The 25,525-nt window shown below is 36.0% G+C and overlaps 3 protein-coding genes and 1 non-coding gene across 5 annotated transcripts; 2 read left to right on the top strand and 2 right to left on the bottom strand.

Annotated features, from left to right (window-relative positions):
* On the bottom strand, window positions 1-8,843 carry LOC100242918 (proline-rich receptor-like protein kinase PERK1). The gene is made up of 8 exons (XM_002279161.4): window positions 8,201-8,843; window positions 4,936-5,460; window positions 4,206-4,292; window positions 4,044-4,114; window positions 3,381-3,457; window positions 3,061-3,199; window positions 984-1,145; window positions 1-725 (listed from the first exon to the last, which is right to left on the bottom strand). The coding sequence occupies exons 1-8, from the start codon at window positions 8,484-8,486 to the stop codon at window positions 417-419; spliced, it is 1,656 nt and encodes a 551-aa protein (XP_002279197.1). The 5' UTR covers window positions 8,487-8,843; the 3' UTR covers window positions 1-416.
* Window positions 8,844-18,152: 9,309 nt separating this feature from the next.
* TRNAW-CCA (transfer RNA tryptophan (anticodon CCA)) lies at window positions 18,153-18,224 on the bottom strand. The gene has a single exon. It is a non-coding gene; the product is annotated as a tRNA-Trp (tRNA).
* LOC100254866 (cytochrome c-type biogenesis CcmH-like mitochondrial protein) lies at window positions 18,217-22,081 on the top strand. The gene is made up of 4 exons (XM_002284354.4): window positions 18,217-18,415; window positions 18,617-18,776; window positions 21,309-21,440; window positions 21,538-22,081. The coding sequence occupies exons 2-4, from the start codon at window positions 18,633-18,635 to the stop codon at window positions 21,739-21,741; spliced, it is 480 nt and encodes a 159-aa protein (XP_002284390.1). The 5' UTR covers window positions 18,217-18,415; window positions 18,617-18,632; the 3' UTR covers window positions 21,742-22,081.
* Window positions 22,082-22,182: 101 nt separating this feature from the next.
* LOC100253175 (protein PLANT CADMIUM RESISTANCE 8) lies at window positions 22,183-25,165 on the top strand. 2 transcript variants are annotated; one of them, XM_010656351.3, is made up of 4 exons: window positions 22,183-22,802; window positions 24,001-24,072; window positions 24,314-24,526; window positions 24,857-25,165. In XM_010656351.3, exons 1-4 carry the CDS (start codon window positions 22,658-22,660, stop codon window positions 24,943-24,945), a joined length of 519 nt encoding a protein of 172 aa, XP_010654653.1. In that variant the 5' UTR covers window positions 22,183-22,657; the 3' UTR covers window positions 24,946-25,165. The 2 variants fall into 2 exon arrangements, with proteins under 2 accessions (XP_010654653.1, XP_002279160.3); XM_002279124.5 differs by lacking the exon at window positions 22,183-22,802 and adding an exon at window positions 22,826-23,265.
* Window positions 25,166-25,525: the final 360 nt, after the last annotated feature.

Genomic DNA, 25,525 nt, shown 5'->3' with positions numbered 1-25,525 from the left:
TTCGTTCCATAACTACTGCATAATATATATAGAACAAACATCAATACATACAAGATACTAGCTCCACCCTCACCTAAACTTGGATTTTTTTTTTTCTTCTCTACTGAATTATATCTAATCTAGTATATATTATTACAACAAGACAATCTAGTATTCCATTTTATGACCACTGTTTAGAGGGGTGTAAGCTCGCATGAATGTTTTGAAGAAAGAATATGAAAAATCAGATAAACAAATCACTCATCTATCAAGCTGACTTCTCTGTACATGTGATCTACTGAGTTCAAGAAACATGATTTTTTTATGCTCACCAACACTCCTAGGGAGCACCCTTTTTTTTTGCTTTTCAGGTTCTACGTGGAAGGGATAAGATCTGAAAACTGGGGTTGGTTCTCTTCGAAAATGAGCATCAGTTGTTAAGAGCTTTCACCTGAGTTTTGAATGTTTTCCTTGTGTTTCTCCATCTCCACCTCTTTGCAAGTTTGTTGGCCCTCAAAACTCGAGTTAGATGTGTGAGGATCAGATGCGCTGATGGGCACAGTGCACTCTATACTACCTTGCTCATGGCTTTCCAATGCCATCTTCCTGAATTTCTTCAGATCCTCACTGCCATGGATAGTGTCATCATCTGAGCTACCATAGCGACAGTGAAAACTGCTGTGCCCAGGTATGATTCCTTCATTTAGATCATCCAGCGGTAGGTTTCCTTCCAAGGCTCGGACTACCTGCTTTATATACAGTGATTGTAAAAGGGTCAAATGCAAGCATGCAGATCAAGGTCTTTTGTGTTTTAGAGTCCATAATGAATTTCAACAATGGTGAGGTTGTATGATAAGAATAATTAGTGCATGAGGATCCTACAGTTCATAACATATAGAAGTTGGTCCATTCAACTATATAATCTGGGTTAAACTGACCCAATGGAGAGAGCTGGGAAGCAAAATAAGCCTTAAAGAGTCAAAACTTGATTTTAGAACTATTACCTGGCTCATTCGCGGGCGTAGACGTGCCAAATAACGCACACAAACAGCAGCACAAGCAACCATTCGAGCCATTTCATTGTAATTGTAGTCCTTCTGCAAGTTTGGATCAACAAGAGCACCGTACTTGCTTTCTTCCAGAGCTTGTGTGAGCAAAGGCCTTGCCTAGAATTTTATCACGATGACTATCATTTCTTCCAATGTCAATTCAACTTTACACAAGCATCTGCCCTCACTTGAGACAATTTTGGAAGAAAGAGAGGGAGTTTTGTGTTGGTTGTTGTATAAGGAGTTTTGTGTTGGTCATTGTATAACCAAGTAAAGTTCAGACAAGGCTTGGATCCCTGTCCTCTATTTTGTATTTTCATATGAAGAAGAAACTTTTTCATACTTCTATTGATAAACAAAGAATGTAACAATAAAATCATTGGAACAATTTGAACTGATTGGTTCTATTTGAGAAAATGCAAAACTTTAGTGCAATGCAATGATCAAGCTGTTTGATTTCTTTTACATAAATTATATTGTTTGAATGGCAGCACCATGAAGGCTCAAATTCAGGACCCCTGGTTCATTGCTAGATGGCACTACCATTGAGCTACACCCTAAAAGACATCAGTTTTTCAAAACTCATTGTGCTATACTAATATTTGACAGAAAATACTATTCTTCTTACCTCTTTTACCAACTTTTTTACCTCCTTGCTAGGTGGCAACTAATGATTGAATAAAAAATTATTATTTTTTTATGATTTTCACTTTTTTTCCTCTAATCATTATTTACCGCTTGAGCAAGGTGGTAACAATATGGTAAAGGAGGTGAAAAGAATAGTAATAATCTATTTTTTATATTTATTCCACCAGTGATAGAATCGTAATGGCAATATTGAAGAAATGCTTCAATGATACTTGACCACATGGACCATGACTAGAGCAAATTACCATAAAAGGAAATAAAGAAACTGTTTGGATACTGCTCTCGAAAACAATTTTCTATTCTTAATAAAACAACAAAAACACATGTGACAAATTTTTTATTGAAGATGGTTTTCTGAGAATTTGTTCTGAAAGTAAGTTGTTTTCTAAAACAAGTTTGAAGTGTTTTCAAGAATTTTTCTGTACAGTGTTATTAGAAAATTTTGAAATTATAAAGGATATTTTTGAAACTTTTGCATTGTACATGAGTGCACATTACCTTCATAGAGGATAAGTCAAGAAAACTACTTTTTATACTTGAATTTCCAAACAAAATTTTGATCTCAAAAACAAATGAGAACTGCTCTAAAAAACAGTTTTTTGAAAACTATTTTAAAAAACATAACAAACAGGCCAATAAAACCTTATGCATAGTAATTGGTACCGGCTTGACTAAATTAGTTTTCTTTCTTCTCTTTTTTTTTCATTTTCTGTTTTCAGTCATCTATAATCTGTTGAGTCATAGGCACTCATGCCTTTTCTAACAGCTTAACCACAAGTAAAATGAGGTAAATATCAGCTTTGGACAATAGACAGACACAATAATCATGACATTGACTGGATCTACTTATGGACAGCATGAAATTTTATTAAATTGTTTATAGATAATTGCACATAGTAATTACATATATTTTGTATATGTTACGGCAACTTTTATACATAGAATTACATTTATTATATATGATTACATGTGATTGAACTAAGTTAGCTTTCCCAAATTGGTAATCCAGGATTCATGAAATGGAATTTCTGACAAGAAACTTCATCCTAGCATGGTTCTAAGTCGGTTAACGAGTCAGGAAAACAATTTTTCATCCCTGGTTCTAATCCATAATTCATGAGTAAATATTAACCAAAAATCAGTTTCAAGCAACTTAAATACCCACAATTTCCTTAGCACAAAACACCAGAATAAGAAAGACTAATGATACAAATTCCACTTAAGCCATAAGCAATTGTCAGTTATTGTAAGATATGGCTGTTTCTCTTCTTCCAAACTGTTGGAAAGATTGCTAAATGACATGTAACATGAACTATTTACCAACAATTGCATGTATGATTGACTGTTAGAAACAATTTCACTGGCAAAGAAGGCTAAAACTCACCCAGTCAACGATGCTCTCATTCTCAGTTTTATCAATAGGCCGGCGTCCAGTGATCAACTCCAGAAGCACAACCCCAAAGGAAAAGACATCTGACTTATCAGTGAGTTTCCCACTTGATGCATACTCAGGAGCCAAGTAACTGCAGCAGATAATGTGCGTATGAATAAAAGAAATTTACTGATTCAAAAAATTCACAAAAAAAGAAAAAAAAAACAACAACAAAAAATTGAAAGCAAATACATCCAGAACCATATGCTTTTCGAAACACAATCCATAGCAGCAATTGAGCTGTTTGCAGAACAACAAGAAATAGATCTTACCCAAAAGTTCCCATTACCCGGGTGGAGACATGAGTATCAGTATCAGAAGCAAACTTAGCAAGTCCAAAATCTGCAACCTGAACGGAGGATTCAAGAACAAACATATCATGACACAAGGTTACAGGAGATTTGAATATGAAAAGAAAGTAGTCCATGTAGCTTAAGATGGCATCTGGAATGTGTTTATTGCTTTCTAGTGAAACTTGAGTAGAGCCAATTCTTATGTACGTGAATCACTTTGGACATTTAAAGAAATTGAAATTACTTTCATGCATGGTATCATTTTTTGGTTGTATAGCATATTCTTTTTAGAATGACTCCATCTTGATTTAATGAGTACATAAGAACAATGTGTTTGTACCTTCAAATGCTATGTAAAACTAAATGAAATGATTCATCTAAAGACCCCACAGGTATTTGAAAATGATGCATATGCACAAATTTAAAACATACCCTTAAAGGTAAGGATGATATATTCTTTCATTTTGATAAACCTAAGCAAAAACTAAGATTGCATTTGTAAACTACCGACTTATTTATGAAATGGATTTCTATATTCAATTTTTTTGGAATACAGATTGTGAATAGGAACTGTTAATAAATATGATGTATTTGAAAACCAACCCAGAATCATACTAAATGAATCTATTTTCTGAATCCCACCTTGGCCTCAAAATTATGATCAAGAAGAATATTAGCTGCCTTGATATCACGATGTATGATCTTGGGATGACCTGCAGATGGTATTATTTTGAAAAGAAGTTATTCTCCAACACCTATATCTCAAGCCAACTTATGGTTTAGAAGGACAGGAAGAAAACGCACAGTCCTCATGTAAGTATGCCAATCCTTTTGCAGAGCCTAGGGCAATCTTAATTCTAGTTGCCCAGTTCATAGTTGGTCTCCCCGTACCTGCAATATTAACATTCTCAGGTAAGATCACAGTTCAAAAAAGAGCACATATGAGTAACAACTTAGGATGTGAAGCACGCAGGAATCACATTCCAACATGCATATGGCACCTACAGAGTTGAAACATAGAAGTGAAAACATGACGCAGATATACAAAAGATGGAAGGTGAGCATCTTGGCAGCAGCGTTTGTTCCAGTAAAACAGTAACCCAGTATAGAAGCATCCAAGTGCATTATTCAGCTGCACTTGGATTAATTGGGGGAAAGTAAATGATGCAGTTACAATCATGATGTCATTGATGATAAGGCTATTCCAATCAAAATAAATGGTTTATATAAGATGAATTTAGGCCTGTACTACGGGGAAAATTTCCAGAATATATGGAAAAAAGAAAAGAAAAGAAACTTGTGGTTATTTTCATTTTGGAGCATAAAACAACTGAATTCAAGGACGTATCTATTTTCTTGTGCTCCAAACACGAGAGTACTGAGAACTTATTCACTTCATATTAGGCTTTCCATTGTTCTAAGTGTCGCAAGAGTCAAAATCCATTCTTTCCTTTTTTTTTTTTTTAACCTACAATGTTTCAGAACAAGGAGATGACTGTTAAAGCAATCAAGTTTAATCAATGCAAGGGCCCACCATGCAAATGGTGTTGCAAGGTGCCATTGGGAACAAACTCATAAACAAGCATTCTCTGAGCCCCAGTGGTGCAGTATCCAACCAGTGAAACAAGATGCTTGTGGTGGACGCGGCTAATGATCTCAACCTCTGCCTGAAATTCTCGTTCACCCTGCCCACTTCCAGCTTTTAAATGCTTAATAGCAACCTCTCTCCCATTTGGAAGCACTCCTTTATGGACATACCCAAAGCCACCTTGACCAAGGAGGTTGATATTGGAGAAGCCATCTGTTGCAATTGCTAATTCTTCATATGTGAATGCGCTCTTTGAGAAACCCAAGGAGATGCCTGGGGATGGTGGTGCGAGTGGCTTCTCAGTCCCCAAAATGCCCATTGGTGGTGGCGAAGCAGGAATATGCACTGGTGACAATTGGGGTTTTGACCCAATGCTCAGTAGAGGAGCATGCTTTGGTAGCATTGGATCTGTATTATTTGTTGGCTGATGTGCATTCTGTTGCCAGTGCTGAAGTGGGGCAGAAGGGTCATCTGTAGAACACAAACAGCAGGAAATTGAACTTGCAAGTTGGGTCTATGATTATGATAAATGGAAATTTTACAGGAGAAGAAAGATAAATAATGGAAGGAACCAATGCTAAGAAAACAATTCAAATCATCCTAGAAGATTGCACTGATGATTTTGTGTGTTCGAAAGATATTAATCAGATAGGGATACATATGAAAATCAGAAAATGCAAGTGTGCTTATGCATATATTCCTTCATGAAATAATTTTAACTTGAACATGAAAGTAAATACTAAAATAGTAACTATAGAAGAAGATATGTGTGTTTGTGTGAGTGTGTGTGTGTGTGAGAGAGAGAGAGAGAGAGAAAGAGAGAGAACTCCTTTATGATAGGTGCAGGAAACTTCTAATTATAGAAGACTGACTACAACTCACACACTTCTCTACTGTGCTTTCCAGAGTAGAACTAGTTGCATTTCTTTATCTTATGAAAACAAGAATATATATATGTGTGTGTGTGTGTGTGCGCGCGCAAAAATGAGACTCTTAACTACTACATATACAAAAATCAGTTTTAGATTAAGTTTGATCTAGGTTAATATCAAACAACAGAATCTAGTTGGGATGCATCCAAAAAGCAACCCAAATCTAATAAAGATAAACAACTTGACACAATCTTAATTAATTTATGACAATTAATTCAAAATAGCCAAATCTAATCAAGGTTAGACCTTCAAGTATGCAATGCTTATATATATTTGGAAAAGGTAAGGAAAAATTAGAAAATGCCAGAATAATTTTACATCCTGTCATAAGCACACCCTCTAGCATCATTTATTACATTCCTCTAAGAATAGAAGGATTCATTAGGTAACAAGAATATATCCTTGGCATTTTGTGCATTTTTGACAAAGCAAAGTTAACTCCCCTTATAAACAAAGGCAAAATAAATGCCAAGCAACAATCTTACGAGAGAGATAATCTCATAAAGGTGCCATGAACAGCTCTACAGTCTTTTTTTTTTTTTTTTTTGATAGGCGGCTCCACAGCCAATTTGTTGTCCATTTAAACACTTGTAACAACATGAGAATGTAAACATACAGTAAATGAGCTATCTTCTAGCTTGAATTGGAGCCTAGTCTAATAGCTTCAAGTTCTTGAATCATAACTGAGTCAACTATGTTAGGCCCCGTAATAACAACTTTGTGTTTGGTCCATCTTTCTTGTGGTAACCTCAAGTTTAAATGAGAGAAAATATCTTATACCTTTCATCATTGATTAATGGATTTGTTTGATAGTGCCCCTGGATTCTCTTCCTTATAAGGGTTTTCCACATAATTCATGAGGAGTTGTGTTTGATCATTTTGTTTTGCTTATTTTAATTGGCATCTTTTATGGTTTTTTGTTGGGAAACCATTACAAGATAAGAAAGACATTGCTTTCCAACATGCAAGAGAATGCCTGTAGTACTCCCAGATTGCTTTCCAAATGCTGAAAAAAAGTGGACACATCAAAGTTCACAAACCACTCATGTCATGATCAAACAAGCTATTGAACCCACAGATTGAAATAACGTCTGAAAGATAAGGAAGGATATTACCACAGAAATGGATAACTAAGGAAATCTCTGAATAAGGAGAAGTAAGTGACAATTGAAATGGCTTGTCCACATTATAAAAGATGAATGATTTTGTGATACGAACTAAGAAGCAATTTGGCACAAGCTGAAGGATATACAAAGGGAATAGAAAATGCTGGAGAGGGCATGGATGGAAGAAATAGTTGTATATTTTGGAAGAATTTCTCATCCTTCTCATAGCTATTAGTACATATCAATGAATTCATTGTTTCTGATTGAGAAAAAAACAGAATTAGGACAAAGAGAAATAACACACCATCCTGTAACTTTGTGTATGACCTTTGACATGCGCATGGGGAAAGAGATTTTTTCATGGGTTAAAGGAATTGATAATTGAACATGACTATTTATAAAGATGATAATAAGTCAGGTTAGGGTGAAAAACAAAATATATATATAAACTCAGGGCACTATAATTATTCCACCTCAATGGGATACAAATGGGTTTGCGTCTTGCTGCACTAAGATAGTGCGGAAACATTCCCATCACTGCTTACATCATCAGAAAATGGCATTTCTAAGATCATACTAGGTGCCAAATCTGACGTTCAACACAAAAAAAAATAAAGAAATAAAACTAAAACTAATGATGCAGTTGTTATTCGGTGATATCACATAGTATTGGATTCCCCATTCTCTTTCACATATTGTGTCAAAGCATGTTTATGCATAACATGGGAAGTTTCTAAAACGCCTATATTTTGAACAATTATGGAGAAAAACAATTTTGAATTCTACCAAAATAAAACAACACAAATGACCGACTTAACGTCCATGAGGAAGTCCAATTCACACCTATCTTCTAAGAAAACATAAAATTGAGCCACTGCACCAAACAATCATACCCAGAAACCACCATGGCTATTAGGATATGAATTTGAATTTCCCGACTCAATTTCCAGCACTGAACACCAAATACGTAGACCTCACAGAAGATCCATTAAACCCTAAAAGAAGAACGGAGCTTTTATGGCCATCACTTCTCAACGACTGAACATTGTGAAGCAATTTTTTTTAAAAAAAAATTCTTTGCTTCTCAGAGTCGAAATCAAATCAATTCTGTGCGTAAAAGGTAAGGAAATTACTTCAAAAACGCCTGCGATGATTGTAATAAAAAGATCTCACCTTTGGATCCAGAGACATTGGTCAACCCATACTGTTCCCTCCTCTTCTTCTGCCTACAGAAAATTACCAGAACTCCCACACCAATCAGCACAAACAGTCCACCGATCACAATTCCAACAATCAGCGTAATCAGTGTCGCCGTCGTCAATCCACTCGGCGGACGTGGACCCCCCGGAGGCGGAGGAGAAGCGACAGGAGCTTGAATGGTTCCGTTTGTAGTCGGAGGCGGAGGTGGTGGACTGGTCCTGTTGGTGGTCGCCGATGAAGCCGGAGCAGGTGACGACATCTGCGGAAACAATCGATTTCTAGCCTCTTATCCGGAGAGCTTACTCTACAACACTTTCGGCCAGCTCCGGCATTGCCAAGATCTTGCTCCGGCTGTTGTTTTTGAACTAGACTAAAGCAAAGAGGCCAAAACCCCCAATCTCAAGCTCAGAAAAACAGCAACGACGTCGTTTGGAATGGATAGAGCGACGTCGTTTCGTTTCCTTCTCATTGGCTGGAGAGAATTTGGAGACGGAGGCGGGCGAATCCCAGACGTGTCAGAATCAAGAGCATGTGAAAACAAGAAAACAAAAGTGTTTTGCGGTTTCAAAGTACGTAGTAACGTATAGGCATTTGGTGTATGCTGGTAACCTAAAAAATTTTAATATTGTAGATATCAAAATTCTTTTATAAAGTATTTTTTTATATTTATTAATTATTAGAAATAGTAAATGAATATATTTTGAAAAAGATAGGTCTTGAAACTATATAATAAAACCTATGTCGATGAGGTATAACATTATAGTATAAAGCTACGAGATCAAACTAACTTGATGAAAAACAACTAAAATACATATATGGTGCTATTATCGTATCATGTTTATCGATGAGTGTAAATATAAGGTATTTTATGGATTCTTGTAAACATATTTTGTCTATAAAATTTATTTATTTTTAAATAAAATGTACTTTTAAAGAATTATTAGACATGTATCCTTAAGATTTTTTAAAAACTAAACTTTAAGAATGAAGATGAAATTTAAATTAATGGTGATTAAGTAAATTTACACCAAATTTCAATAGATTTAATGAGTGTTTGATAAACTAACTTAATAACTTAATTTAAACCATTAAGTATATTTGGTAAAATAGTATAATAATATCATTTAAAGTAAAAAACAATTTTAAGTAATAAGTTTGTATCTTTATTTTATCATATTATCCGTATTTGTCATAATTACTTTCACGTGATCATTTTACGATATTCATTGTTACTTAACTTGTAATAATTAAGTAATAAATTTTAAGTTAATAATTTAAATTAATGTTAACTTAAGTTATTAAGTAATAAGTATTAAGTTTTATCAAATAGTCATTTAGGTAATGTTTATTTATTTTTACTTGATTTTAATTAGAACTTAAGTTTGAATAGTGTTTTATAGCATTAAATATTAAATTATTTATTTTTTAAATATTATATTTCTATCAAGTATTAAAAATGAATAAAAAAATTAATTGATTCGATTATGATAGTCCACTTTTAATATTAAGAAAAAAAATCAAATATTTTAATTTAAAAAAGACAAAACTATGGAAAAAATTAAAAAAGACAAACGCGCCTTAGAGTCAAATAAATCTAAATCTTTTACGTTGAGATTGTTGTGACGGCAAGAGCAAAAAAACAAAAACCCTACTTCTTGATTTCCATGGCACATGACTAGCCCATCACCCATGTATGAAACCCTTAAACTCTGGAAATGAAACTTCCTCTATCAGTAGTGGCCCCGTGTCCGCCAGCGAATCCAATAGAAGAGAGGTTTATAGACCGCCCTCAGAGAACCTTCATGGCCATGAACAGGTTGTCCCCATTTCACCATATGATACACGTACACCACACAAGATAGAGGTCAACGACGTCATCCAGGGTATTTGTTTTGGTAGCAAACCCACATCGATTACGAATACGATCGTGACATTAACCTTTCATGACTACCGATAAGTTCATGGCTGGTGGGGAGTGATCCTAATAAATTTTTTTTTTTTTTTTAAGCTTGTTTTGGTTAATAATTCAAATTAATTAGAAAAAAAACGAAAATAAAAAATAACAATATTTTAATATTTTTAAATTGTACGATGTCTGATGCTTAAAACAAGTCAAACAAATACATGTATTCAAGGAAACAGTATTCCCCAATTCAATGGCCCTGACAGCTTGCGTGAGAATTCCACTTACAGAGTAGAAATTTGGGGAGGAGATTTGGATTATTGAACCAACCATGAAGAAGTTCACATTGAAGAGGGATACCAGAGTCAAAACTACTAATAGAAAGCATCCTATGTGTGTTTCTTTTTTCAAGCACTGAAGTCAACAATCCAACAACTGGTGTTCCCACTGCACATAATGACAAACTCCCCCCTACTTTTTACGTCAAGGCCAAATCTGTCCCACTTTCAAGGATGACGCATATACGAAGGTATGCAAATCATACTCATCACGTATGATAATGAAGCGTTTTTAATATTTTTAATATTTGAAAATTTTTATATTTTAAGTATTAAAAATATTAGAAGCACTTTTTATAATTACTTTTAAACACACTCTAAAATAATATCAATTTAAAATACATTTTCGAGTGATTTAAGAAAATAATTTTAGCTTAAAAAGTATCTTTTTTTTAAATTAGACATTTGACAAAATTTAGGAATAGTATTTGATGATAATTATAGGAAGTGTTTTTAGTATTTTTAATACTTGAATGATGAAAAATTTCAAGTGTTTCATTATTTAAATATTAAAAATGTTATAAACACTTTTTAGAATTACTATCAAACACGCTCGAAATATTTTAAATTTTTTTTTAAATTATGAATAGCGTTTTAAAAAAAAAAAAAACTTGATAGGTGATTCTTATAAAAAACACTTTATGAGAAAATACTTTCACTAAAAGTGCGTCCGGTAGTGATTTCGAAAGTGTTTTTAGAAACCTTTTTAGTAGTTATTTTAAAAAGTGTTTCTAATATTTTTAATACTTAAATTTTTTTATCGTTAAAGTTTTAAAAATGATAGAAATATTTTTTAAAATCACTTCTAAACACACTTGAAAATTTTTATTTTTTAAGTATTAAAAAATATTGAAAAAACATTTTTCAACATCACTAATAAACGCATTTTATAAATACTTTGAGTGAAAACATTCTTAAATGCACACTTATCGATGACGTACACAAGTCGCAATGAAAAAAATTATTGTATATTTTTTATATTGTAACAAGGGTAATCTTGTAATTTTCAAAGAAATAACTTAACTACTAAAGTTGAATATCTGGTATTGACTTTGATGTATCATGTATGCACAAATTTCATGAAATTCTTCGATGCAAGCAAAATAATAAAAAAAAATATAAAATAAAAATTTATATTAAAATTATTCATTGTGTGAATCACAGGTAATAAAAAAAATTGTTGTATATTTTTTAAATTGTAACAAGGGTATTTTTATAATTTTTAAAGAAATAATAAAAAATTAAAAATATTTCAAGTATTAAAAATATTAAAAACACTTCTTAAAATCACTACCAAATACACTTTTAAAATACTTTGAATAAAAACATTCTTAAATGCACTATGGACCCCGCATTTTGGCTCAATGCGTTTCCCACTCGATGGCGAGCTCGATTTTATTTAGAAAAAATGATTTTTATTGATTATTTGAAAATGACTTGGAGTCGCCACTTATTTTTGTTTTATTTTTTAAAGGGTAAACAAAATAAGAAAGAAAAACCCTAAGCGTGACTCCTTATTTTGGAAAAGGTGATCTACGAAAACCGGATCGGGTTCGGGGGTCAGGTTACTTATCGGGAAGGTACGGTAAAGACCGTAGCACCCCTCTAAGTCCCTAAGGTCGGGTCTCTACTAATAGAATGAAGCTAACATGACGATGATGAGGAAATCAATAAATACTCAAATCAATCATGCACATATGAATATCAAAACATGTATAAAGAATGAGCAAAACATGAATAGATGCGTACCTGGGCGGCAATCACGAATGCGCTATCATGAAACAGGGTTAGTGAACAATAAACATATATAATTAAGCGCATATCAAGGAATAGAGTAAATCAATCATGCATGACAAATAAATCAATCAATTAATCATGGAATCTCATATGTAGGGCCCCCACCAAGACCCAATTCATTTTTGCATGAATTAATTCCATAAATTCCATTATTCGGAATTACAGAATTTTATTCTTGCTTATTTTAAATCATTTTTTTTTTAAAATGTGAAAATTGCTCGCCCGAAAAGAAGTGGGCGGCAGATTTTATTAGAAGAAGGATTTTTAGGACCTAAGAAAAATGCTAAGGATGGAGAAATGGGAGAGTTGGGATTATTTGAAAACCAAGAATTGAATAGTTATTTTACAAAATGGGATTTAGGAAATTTATTTTTAAAAATAAAAAGAGGATGGAGAGGTGGCACGTGGCATAAGGGTAGCCATGCAAACCATGCAAGGGGGAAGTCTCAAGCTTGGGGCATATTGAACATTGGTTGCATGCCACTTCTGAAACCCAATGGAGCACAAATGATGGAGACTGCAAGGTGATGAGTGTACTGAAACTGGAGGTTGAGTGGGAGTCGATCAAAAGTACCCCCAGGTGGTCATGCAAATGAAGAACCTTATGAACCAAGCATCCATTCATCTTAGGAGATACAATACCCAGGTCATGAACAGATGGATTGCCTTTCTTGGACAGTTAATCAGATTAGGCCCACGCGGTGTCAGGCCCTATTAGGGCATGTATTAGCCACAATGATCTTTCAGGAATCATGAATGATTTGGACAATCTCAGTTTCTTCATTGTTCTCATGTTATTTGGGCATTAATAGGTGGAGGCATACTTGAGTACCTTGCAATTCTGAACAAGAACATCAATGGCAGCTAGGTAGAAGGTCACTTGTCAACGTTTTATTTAACCGCTGAACGATTCAGACACCAGATTCATTCACTGCAACTTTTCCTTGAGAATTTGAATCTCATTATCAAAGGAACGGGAAGCTCTAGTGATGTCGTCAATGGGCATCAAAGCGAGTAGGTCATCTTCGAAGCCACAATCTTCAACCAAGGTAGAAACCTTTGAAACCCACCGTTATGCACTTGAAGAGTCTGCATCCCTTCACTCACGACTGGTGGAGAGTGTTAACAAAATCTGTCATCAGAAATCAGTGAATGACTAGCTGAATCAGGATCATCCACCATCCAGAACTGCGTGTCAACTAAAATCCTCTGGTCATTTGCATTTTCCACGGCGGCAGGGACGTGATTACAAGTGATGATGATACTGATGCTGGAGAGCGCATGCTACACAAAAACTGGGATGCGATTTGTATCGCTATAGGCACAGATGGAAATTGGACTGTTGTAGTGCAACTTGACCAACACGGAATGGATATTCTGCAGCCTTTAGGTGTTCAGAACTTGGTAAGATCATGGATCAAAGGGACGGGCTGCCTATGAATGGAAATACGAAGGGAAAGCCCGGGAGTAAGCGCCTCAGAGATATAGAAAGAGGTTCCTTGCTCGGCACGAGCAATAAACAAAGTAAGAACATCAACTGCATCCAGTACATCCACTGCAAGGTCATCAGCAGACTCGAGAAGTATGAAAAATCCTTGGCCAATCTGGGTAAAGCTGATGACATCAGCATATAGAGCTAAAAACACAACTGAAGCCATTTCCTTCTCCTTATCACGTCTGTTCATGGCCATGGAAACAAGTCTCTTAATGAAACAGGGATGATATTCATTTGATCCAAGTTCCCTGAGGTCAGATGCAGCCAATTCCACGTCACCAGTGTTGATATATTTCTTCTATGATGGAAAACACTGCTTTCTTATGAAATCGTGGACCCAATAAGCTGATACAGTTCCTCGCCGCTATCATAGTTAGGATCATTTCGAGCAATATGTGACTCACCATCAGTGCCAAGCAGTTTTCCCCATGTTCCCTTACCACCAGCACCACCCTTCTTAACCCTAACAGACTTCCTGGAGTGTGAATGACGCACATGCCTCACAGTGATTCCAGCTGTTGGCGCCTTGCCACTGACAGGAACTTTTATATGATGCTTAGAAAGCAAAGACGTCGGAGACCTTGGCGATGAGGACAAACCTTGTTATTAGAACACTCCATGATGCATCAGATACCGCCCTCTCCATCTGTTTAAACTGTTTCTCTATTTCATCCCATTTTCCCAAGTCCTGAATATACCCCAATCCAAATGCACAATCGCTTAAAAATCAGCCACCAAATAGCCAAATCCTTCAATCTATGGACGTAGAGACTGGTGAATGCGAGACTAATTGTGGATAGTGGATATGGTCTGTACGCGGTGCAAAGGAAATGGGTGTGTCATGCGGGAAGTGTGATAGCTGATGCAGGGTGACAGGTGTGATGGTGAGCATGGAACGGGTTTGAATGTGGTCATGCATGGTCATGTGACGTACAAAGGTGGGAAAAGATGGATTTAGAGGTATTAAAAAAAATGGGTGTGGTGTAGAGAGAGAAAGGTGAGGACGGGTATGTGAGGGTGATGATAGAGGATAATGGGATGAAAGTAGCTATATGTGGGATTCCATGTACTTAGGAAGGAGATGAAATGAACCGAAAATGAGTTATATGGGGTGATGGAGATATGGATTTGTGGGTGTTAGAAGAAATGATTAAGGGTGCAGTAGACAGGGGTGGGTATGGTGATGATACGCATGGGTCCAGTGTAACGTGAATTTTTATCACATTCATGATAAATCTGAGTTGGCTTGTGTTGGACTTGACACACATCTTGTGAGCAATATGATTTGCTCCATTTTTCATCAGTACTTTCCATCAAGCCCCCTATTTGTACCTCTGAAACTGCAGACCAAGATAATGCCAAACTTTCCAATTTCTTCAAATGAAGCTTCTGCTTGGCAGGCGAAGATGAGACTTCAACCTCCTTCTCAAAATTCATGGCGAAAACACAAACCCTGATGATTCAAGTGTTCTTTGAAGCCACAACACCTGACACACGTGAAGCTGGGAATCACTAAGAATGCATCATCATGTCTCTCAGAATTCTTCAAGTCATCACAGTGCAGGTGATGAATGTCTGAAATGTCAAGAAGTATGTGAACATTTGACATCTAGACCAAACCTCTCAATCATATCAAACCGCTTCATTCCATCATATCATCCATATCCATAACTTGTATGTCCATGCCCAACAACTCAATTAAGAGAGTCCATACTCATGCAGTCTTATTTTCTGAACCAGTTATTGTCTCATGGCTGGAGTTATGAGCAATGACATAATACAAACAGTCTAAATATCCCTTAAAGACGATTTTCACTTCATCGATCACAGAAAACACAAGATCTACAGAAAAGGCATGAAGAACATGCTCCCCAGCACCAGCTTCACCTCAACTCCTTCAAACGGCGGGAACAAATGACATAGAAACCACAGTTGCTCACCCTGGCTCAAATCCTTTTACTCACCACCTGTTGAAGACCGTTAACACCTTCTCAATACCTTGAGCTTGTTGGCTTTCAGCTTGTTCCACAGGAAACATGACAGTATCCCGAAGATTTTGATGTTGAGACCCCTCAAAAACACCCCAATTCAGACAGCCAAACTCAAACAAGATGCCCAACACTCCAAAAGAAAGATAACAGAAACAGGGGAAAAAGAATGAAGAAAAAGAAGACAGAGCATGCATGAGAGAGAATGATGCCTTGAAATCCAAACTCCATTTTAATGAAGATTAAGAAGCTTTCAAAAGAAACTGGTGGGAGGATCTTAACACACAAATAAGTAGCGTAACCATCTACAATACGTACAGAAGAAAACAGGGGCACAGCAAGTAACAATGAAAAGCGAGTTTAACATATTAGATGATCAGAGCAAATATCCAGATATCAGCAAGATGCATAGCAAGACAGTAAAAATGGAGAACTTAGAGTATGAGAATGTTAAACCTGCGCGACTCCTTTCAAGCATAAGCTGCTTGGTTTATAACCAGCTACAGCCTCTCTCCTCTGTTCCTAGCTTCTTCTGTGAACGCTCTATTCTTTCTCTGCAACAGCAACCCCTGATCCCCACTTCAAACGTCTGCCCTCTCCCAAACCCCAGAACATTCTCAGAAATCTCTCACTACCTCTCTCTAGTTTTCCGGTCCTCTCAGCAACTCTATGCCCCTCTGTTCTTCTCAGTTGCTCATTTTTCCTTCTTTCTTCTTTTCCTCCTCCGTCTCTTCTCTCTCTCTCTAACTCTCTCCCCCAAGAGCCCCTGCTACTACTCACAATCCTCTATTTTCTCTCCAGAAACTTCCTCAAAAAGCCACCTTACCTCTCTCTCTGTTTTTCCTCTAGTGTTTTTCCCTTCCCCTGTTTTCCTCACCTTTCTCATCTCGGATTTTCCCTTCTTTTAAAGCAGCCAAGCCTCTAAAAATATCTCTCCAACGACAGCCTCCCCCCCGACCACCACTACCCTGCAGCAGCTTCTGAAAAGCACCCTACCTCTGGCCAGCCGACCCCCCCTGCAAAAATCCCCTCTAACAGAAAATATACGCTCCTCCTAACGGCCAGAATATCTCCATGCCACGTGTCAAACTCTCACTCGCTCCTCAATTCCACCATCTGCTTCTATGACCACCAACCACAAGGCGACACGTGGCCCTATGGGACTGCGACACTTGGCAAAAATGGTTGTAGAAAATGACACCCAAATGGGGGTCTACAGCACTCTTAGTGATAACTTACACAAGTCGCAATGAAAAAAATTGTTGTATATTTTTTATATTGTAACAAGGGTACTCTTGTAATTTTTAAAGAATAGAATAAATTGTAATATTCTTAACTACTAAAGTTGAATTTCTGTTATTGACTTGTATGCACAAATTTCATGAAATTCTGCCATGCAAGCGAAATAATAGAAAAATATATGGAATAAAAATTTATATTAAAATTAATCATTGTGTGAATCATAAGCAATAAAAAAAAATTGTTGTATATTTTTAAAATTGTAACAAGGGTATTGTTGTAATTTTTAAAGAAATAATAAAAATATTAAAAATATTTATCAAAATCGCTATCAAATACACTCTAAAAATACTTTGAGTAAAAACATTTTTAAACACACTCATAACTATGACTTACATAAGTGACAATGACAATGAAAATAATTGTTGTATATTTTTTATATTGTAACAAGGGTACTGTTATAATTTTCAAAGAAATAATGAGTTGTAATATTCTTAACTACTAAAGTTGAATATTTGTTATTGACTTTGATGTATGCACAAATTTCATGAAATTCTGTGATGCAAGCAAAATAATAGAAAAATATATATAAAGAATTTATATTAAAATTAATCATTGTGTGAATCACAAGCAATAAAAAAAATTGTTGTATATTTTTAAAATTTTAACAAGGGTATTCTTGTAATTTTTAAAGAAATAATAAGTTGTAATATTCTTAACTACAAAAGTTGAATGTCGGGTATTGACTTGGATATGTGCACAAATCTCATGAAATTCTGCAACGAAGAAAAATATGTGAAATAAAAATTTATATTAAAATTAATAATTGTGGGATACAATATTTATAGTAATATTTTTTTTTATAAAAGAATATTTTCCTTTGTTTCTTCCAAATTGTTCATAATTTGAAAGATGATAAAAATGTGTTTTTGATTTTGAAGAACAATGAACATTACAAGTGGTTTGTTCTCAGATGACTTTATTGAAAAACAAAAAATATATGTAGTTCTTATATGATTTTTAATTAATTGTAAGAAGATTTTGTAAAATTTTATTTTTGTTCGTTGTACTAAGTTTAAAAAAAGAATAATAAAATCAAATATAGTTTTAATAAAAATTATTGAAAATACTTATAAAAAACCAAAAAATGTAGTGGAATGGGAATTGAACCCGACGTGAATCGAACACGCAACCTTCTGATCTGGAGTCAGACGCGCTACCATTGCGCCACGGATCCACTTGTCTGTTTCTTGTTCGGGATTCTATTTATAGTAATTAGTTTTTCAGATAAACCCTTTTGTCCTTTCCTTTCTTGAACAAGACAAAATTACCTCCTCTGTTGCTCCGCTGAAGATCAGAGGGAGGGAGAGAGAGAGAGAGGGACGTTGGATCACCCCACGAACCCTAACTCACTTGGCGCCAAATCTGGTACAATACAATTAACTCCTTGTCTTCCTTACTGTTTTCATTTCACTTTAAGGTTTCGATTGGAGTTGTTCTATATTTTTGGTGGATACTTTGTTTTGTTGTTTGGTGCGCAATTGTTTGATGAAATGCCTCACTGAGATGGATGTGTTACTGTAATTGTACAGAGGGTCTTTTGTTTCTTAATTTTATTTGATGTATTAGGTGGAGTGTTTTCGCAATGGAGAGTGAAGAGGATGCACGGAAAAGAGCTCAGGTGGTGGAAGAGCGGGCCAGAAACATCAGTCACAATGTTCGGTGCACGGAGTGCGGGAGTCAGTCCATTGAAGATTCGCAAGCCGATGTTGCTATTCTCCTCAGAAAGGTATTTCTTTTGCTTTTTTTGTGCAAATGATTAATGGGTTTTTTATGGGCCTAATGCTGTGGAGTTGGGGTCTAAAAGACTTTTGACTTCGGAGTTGGGGTCTAAGTGAGTTTGATTTCGTGAGGTAAAGGAGCCCGAAACTTCTGATGGGTATTAAGGGTTCATTTATTTATCATGGAAAAGTTTGAAAATCAAGTTACAGACTGCATAAGTTTGACTGTCATAGAACATTCATATGGGCATATGCTGCAAAGTTTTGAGTTGCAGTTGGGTTTATTACGTTTAGGGTGCATTTAGAGGAGGCAATTTGTGCTGATGGGCTTGCTTACCAAAGCCATTCCTTTCAATCCGAAAAAGTGTGCTGTCTGTAGCAATTATTTGGAACCAAAGGAGAAAAAAATATTGAAAATGAAATGAACTTCTTAAACATAAAAAAGCTTACATTTAAGTGCCTTCTTTGATATCAAACTTGTAATCAAGTAGCTTTTATGCCCTGGTGTATTCAGTGGTAATGTTAACATTTGTGTTTACAATGCATAAGTTTTAATTTGATTTCTGCTGCTTTCACCATTTTTTGGAGCCAAGTAAATGCTGAATCAACAGGAATATCAAGCTAATATGATATTTATTAGGCAATCCCAATGATTTGTATTAATTCTTTTATCAGGGGTCAATAAATTGATTTACAAGTAAAGTAAACCATAGCCAACAACAATTTGGATTTTCTTGTGCATACTTTTTAGGTGCTGCAAAATTAGTATAGGAAATTATTATTATTATTTTTTTGATAAGTAAGATGATGTATTAAAGTGCAAAAAACACACAAGGATACAGAGGAAGTATACAAAGAGTGAAGTAAGCAAAACAAAAGGAAGGGGACACCAAAAACCACTTCTTCCCTCAACAAGAATCCAACCAATCTACAATATCAATCAAAGACAAAGTACTTCCATCTATGTAAACCCAACTCTTCCTATAGACCTGTCCTCTCCTTATCTGCAAAAGGACCCTAAACCCCTGGGAAAACCCAGACAAAATCATCTTCAATGTTTTTAAATTTGCAAGAAACAGAGAATTCATCCACCTCCAGCCCTAACAATTCTACCACTCTATTGTACCGGAACACTAGAACCCCTCCAGCCGTACTCCTAGCATTTGCATAACCCCATTCTAAGAACCTGCCCACACCTATACTCTGAACAATCTCCATCATCATGGACAGAATTGGTTTCTTGCACACAGACCATGTTCTCTTTCTGCATCCTTATTATGGACTTGAGTAATTTTTTTTTTCCTTGTCATTAACCCCTATAACATTCCAAGACAATATTTTTGGGACCATTGGCAAACCAAAACAAGCTCCCACTCAACCTTGTCTCTACGTACTCTCCTCAACGCTCCTCTTCCATAATTTATGGAGGTCTCTGACCTTTTGAGCTCTCTATCAAACTTTGAAAAGGTCACCAATTTCTTCCCTTTTCTAAACTCTCGGTGTTTCACCTCCCTTCTGCATCTCATTTTAATCAGAAGTGCCAAGTCTCCTCGTTGAAACCCACAGTAGGCATTCCCAAAAACTTGCTGAAAGCAGCTGAAGAACTGTTGGTCCAATCATCCTGCAGGACCATCCCTTCACAAATATCACCCTATGAGTCCCCCGTCCCCTTATCTCTCCCATCCTCTGACATCACAGCACCAAAAATATCAAGCCTAGCCAAATCCACTGCTCTTCCATCTGCTAGAACCATTCTGAGAGGGTTGCACTCTGGAGAACCAGAAAAACTGCCTCCCTCTTTGCAAGATCTTTTTTTTTTTTTTTTTGAGGATCCATGAGCTAATTCTGAGACCATTTTAATTGCTGGAGGTAGTAGCTAAAAATTTAACTTGAGCAATAATTTTTGTCCCCTTTGAGTAAACTAGATACACCAGTTGGTAGAATGTGCTGAAGGAAATGCCTCTTGCTTAACCCTGCTCAGCATATAATGGTTAATTGACAAACGAGGATATGGATTGTGTTGGAAAGAGAAAGCTTCCAAAAATAATTAGGTGACTTGTCTCTGAAACGAAGCTTGCAACTGGGAAGAAAGAGTTTTTGATTTTTGGTGAGTTTGTTACAGAAATTAAGTTTGTGACTTTCCATTTTGGAGCTAGGGGGCTTGTTAGCTTTCTGGATCATTTCCTGTCTGAAGCTGGGTTTGCACCAGATATGCCCATAAACAAAGCTGAAAGAAATATGATTGTGCCGACTGCAGCCTATAAGGCTTTTCTGTCTGGCTACTTTGGTTGCTTAAAAGGAGTTTTAAAATTCACATCTACGCTAAGTGGTAAGAATTAATTTATTATGGGCTAGAAACTTCATTGAGTAGTATTTTTTTATGTCTTTGCTTACTATTATATGTCCATGGACAAGATTTATCTGATTCTGTCATTCTCTAGCTACATTGCTACATTTGGTTTCTTTGTTCTTTCCATCAACAATTGAGCAGGTGAGATTTTCAAGCTTGCTTTACTGATAATGATCACACCATGTTGCAGTTAATTCGTGATGAAGTTCGGTCTGGTAAAAATGACAAAGAGATCTATAAAAAGCTTCAGGAGGATTTTGGGGAGTCGGTGCTTTATACTCCAAAGTTTGATATGCAAACTGCAGCATTGTGGCTATCACCGGTCAGTTTAAGCGCCCATATACATGCATATATATATATATATATATATTCATTAATTTTTTTTTTCCTAATTTTGAAATATTGGTTTTTGAGAACAGATCATATTTGGTGGTGTCGCTGTAGGAATATGGGCTTACAATAGGCACAGGCAAAAGACTGATGTTCACATCATGGCTTTGAACCTTGTCAGAGGTGTTCCATTGACCCCAAAAGAGAGAGAAACCATACTAGATCTCGTTACACCTCCTCCTCCGGAAGGAGCTACTCCTTTCTCCTGGTGGAGGAAATGGCGGGGCCAATAATGAATTTCCTTCCAACTGCTCTTTCCTGCCTTCTGGGTTTGGATTTCTAGTGGGAAAACCCGAGCGACGAGAGGAGAATCAACTTGCTGAAGGGCTTCATTTCAGTGGCATGCAGTTAATGTTTGATGATAAAAGAAGTTGAATCGTAAAGCAATTTTGCACTAGCCCATTGGTCAACTTTATGACTTTGTATATCATAGATAGGGATGCCTTTTTTATTTGAAAAATATGTTTCATAACATGTTTGGAGGTTACTGCCTTATAATAAGCTAATGTCTCATTCAACTTGCATAAGTTGAACTGCCTTCCTCATGACATTTTGCCATTCGAGTTTTCTTTTTATCCATTCTTGTAGCCTAAAAAATAATATTTACTAGATAATTTCAAAAGAAGGAAACTATCTTCTTTGCCTGGTATGCGTGGCAAGCCTAGGTTCATTATGCCAGGGGCCCATCTTGTTCGTATCCTCATCTGATCTCATCTAAGCAAATAACTGTGGCTTTGCATGTCATGGCACAATCACAATGCTGAATTCAGATACTCTTAAGACCAATATCTTTGGCAAACCAACATTAGGGTCTTCATGTCTACGATTCTGTGGGCTATTTTCAAGTCATATTTTTGCTCACGATTCTTCCTCCCATCATATCCTAGTCATATGTTGAAAACGTCACCAAAGCAGTGGGCTAAATATGGACACATTGAAAACATGGTATTGGTTTTAGGAAAGCTTATGTTAGTTTCATTGGTTTAATATTTGAAATTGTATTAGTAGGGCATTTCTATGAAAGTTTCATGCCTTAGATTCTTCAACATGAAGGAGATATGCTATGGAGATAGGAGCATAGTATTATAAATCCACTTGATTCATCTGTCTGCAAAGCTGCAAAGGTGAAGCACAACTACTGATCATCAAATGGGTGTGAACAAAACTGCTGATGATGTAGAAACTCTTGGCATACCTGTTGGTTCAGCTCCTCCAGATTCTACAGCAGAAACTCAAGCAATAGGAAAACCCTGGAGCACTGGATTATACGACTGCCATGAAAACCAGACAAATGGTATTATTATTTTATTATTTTATTATTTTATTATTTTTTATTTTATTCTTCTTGACCTTGTCTCCATAGCTTGGTATATTGTAGAAAGCTGTTAATTAGGACAAAACTGTCTAGCTTTTTGTAGTACCTTGTATACAGATGATGATGTTTACAACCTTTGACCCATCACATAGTTGATAAGAACTATGTTTTCCTGAAAATAAATCTGTAGTCTGGACTCAAAGATCAAGTTGAATTACTGCTTAGATAGCTGAAATGGGTAGGATTGAAGCCAGTGAGCTTAGTGGAGGGCAGCCAATGGCTCAACCTGTTGGCATGTCCCCAGTAATTCAGCAGCCACAGCTTCCAAGCATTCAAGGTGGTTTTTATCAAGACCATGCCACTAGCGGGATGGTTGAGAATTTTGTGAACGGACGTCCCTGGACCACAGGCTTGTTCGACTGCCATGAACATAAAACAAATGGTAACTACTGCATGATTTGTGAGGCTTGATTTCTGCTTTTAACTATCAAGAAAGGGTTTTCTCCAAAGTCTTATCCTCTCACTACTGCAAAACTTGTGTTCTTTAGAACTGGTGAGGAACTGAGGTGGAGAAATCCATGGAAACATTCTATTGTAGATGAATACGTCTCAAAAATTTTATGATCATGATTTTGTCATTTAATTGCCAAAAGTAGATATATTTCATAGTTTCCCAGTCAAAACCCCATAACCTAGTTCCAACTTAGTTATGCCTTATGCCAATCATATGGTATGGTTCCATGAATCCTGTCCTGAAACTTTTTCATGTAAATCTGGATTTTTCCTCTAGATCTTCATTGACCTAATGCATCCCTCTCTCTTTTAACTTCATTTAAAGCAAGGCAATGAGAGAGTACTGATAGAGTTTGTCATGACTGCCACAAAGCTTGATAATAATGATACTTGATGCACAATTTGATTGGTTCAAGGCCTAACTAGCTGAAAGTTGGGGATTGAATGAAGCTCTCTATCTGTAAGAAAAGAACTAAAGAAGACAGTGAAGAGTGATGGATAACCTCTGTAACTTGTGTGCTATTGAGGCCATCAGTGTCCCACTAATCCAAAGTTAAATTACTGGAAAACCAACCACATCTTGTATGGTAGTATAACACAAAAAATGTGGCAGAACCTAACTGATTTGCTACTGATATTTCTTTAAATTGTCATGTCTTTGCAGCTGTTATGACAACATTTTTCCCCTGTGTTACGTTCGGGCAGATAGCAGAGGTAGTGGATGAAGGAGAAATGAGTAAGCCCTCCTCACCATACCTGCTTCCACTTCATGCTCTTCCCCCATTGTAGTAGTTGTTATAATCATCTTACCATGGTTGTCTGCAGAAGGCAGGGAAGGTTGTAGCATATCCATAATGGTGTCTGCAACTACAATTTTTTTTGTTCTCTGTTATTTTACTTTGTATGGTCTAAGCTCCCATGGATATCATCAAATACGAGAACCTTGCTAACAACTGTCAATAATTGTGTGATTGCAGCTTGTCCTTTGGGGAGCTTTATTTACCTGTTGATGATGCCTGCTTTGTGCTCTCACTGGATTATGGGCTCCAAGTATAGAGCAAAGCTGAGAAGGAAATACGACCTGGTAGAAGCTCCGCATCAAGATATTGTCTCTCACATCTTTTGCCCATGTTGCTCCCTCTGTCAGGAATTCAGAGAGCTAAAAATCAGAGGACTTGATCCTGCTCTTGGTAAGTTCCTTTCATCCTATTCCTCTCTACATTCACTACAATGCTCAATAACCTTCCTTGATAATTTGTATTTGAAGTAATCCCTGGAAGAAACAGATATCACATATGATTGCAGGGTACATATGCTAAGGACTTAGGGGTAAAAAGGGTTGTTCAATTCTACCTGATGCCATAATGCTTCTTTTTTTAACACATTTGCCTGTAACCCTCTGAACAAAGCGTTCCAACATAGTCTAATAAATATCCTTTAGGCCTTATTAGAGATGACTCCGTACTGAAGTTTCTGTACATGAATAAGTTAAAAGACATTTGTGAATGTTTTACTTGCAGGATGGAAAGGAATCCTTGCTCAACGACAGAGAGGACAGAATCAAGACCAAGAATTAAAGGTTCCTCCAAATCAAGCCATGTTCAAGTAAAAAATGATGGTTCAAGTTTCCTAAAGTGCACTGGGTTTCTATTTTCTATTTCAAATTCTGAAGTTTTGAGTGTCTGTTTCTTCAAGAGGAAAAGGGTCTTGTAAATAAACAAGGCTTATATCTCCAAATGTTACAAATAATGTGTATTGATTCCTTGTATCTCATCTTTATGACTTTGGATTAGGGATAATGGTTTGTTGATTCCTTACATCTCACTTTTATGATTTTTGGCCTCTCTCTCTCTCTCTCTCTCTCTCTCTGGATGCCCATGAAGATGAAAACCCTGAAATTAGTAGTAGCATACCGACCACGTACAGTGGGGTTTTTGGGTTGCTCTTCTTTAAAAGTGGTTCAAAAATTAACGCCCAACTACCTTTTGTACACAACAACCTACCTTCATCAATTCAGGCCGAGGTTTAAATGCTATCTTTAATGACCGTTCCTTTTGTGTATATATTGTTCGCTCTTTGAACTCTAATAAAATTTCACAATTTAACAATAAGTTGATGCAATTAACAGAATTTCATTATCGAGGAACTTCTTCCTTTAAATCAAATTACATGACCTTAGTTGTGATATT

The sequence above is a fragment of the Vitis vinifera genome, chromosome 9, assembly GCF_030704535.1.
Source record: "Vitis vinifera cultivar Pinot Noir 40024 chromosome 9, ASM3070453v1".
Lineage (NCBI taxonomy): Eukaryota > Viridiplantae > Streptophyta > Magnoliopsida > Vitales > Vitaceae > Vitis > Vitis vinifera.
The sequence above is the reverse complement of the archived record's forward strand: the minus strand, read 5'-3'. Positions and strand labels throughout refer to the sequence as shown.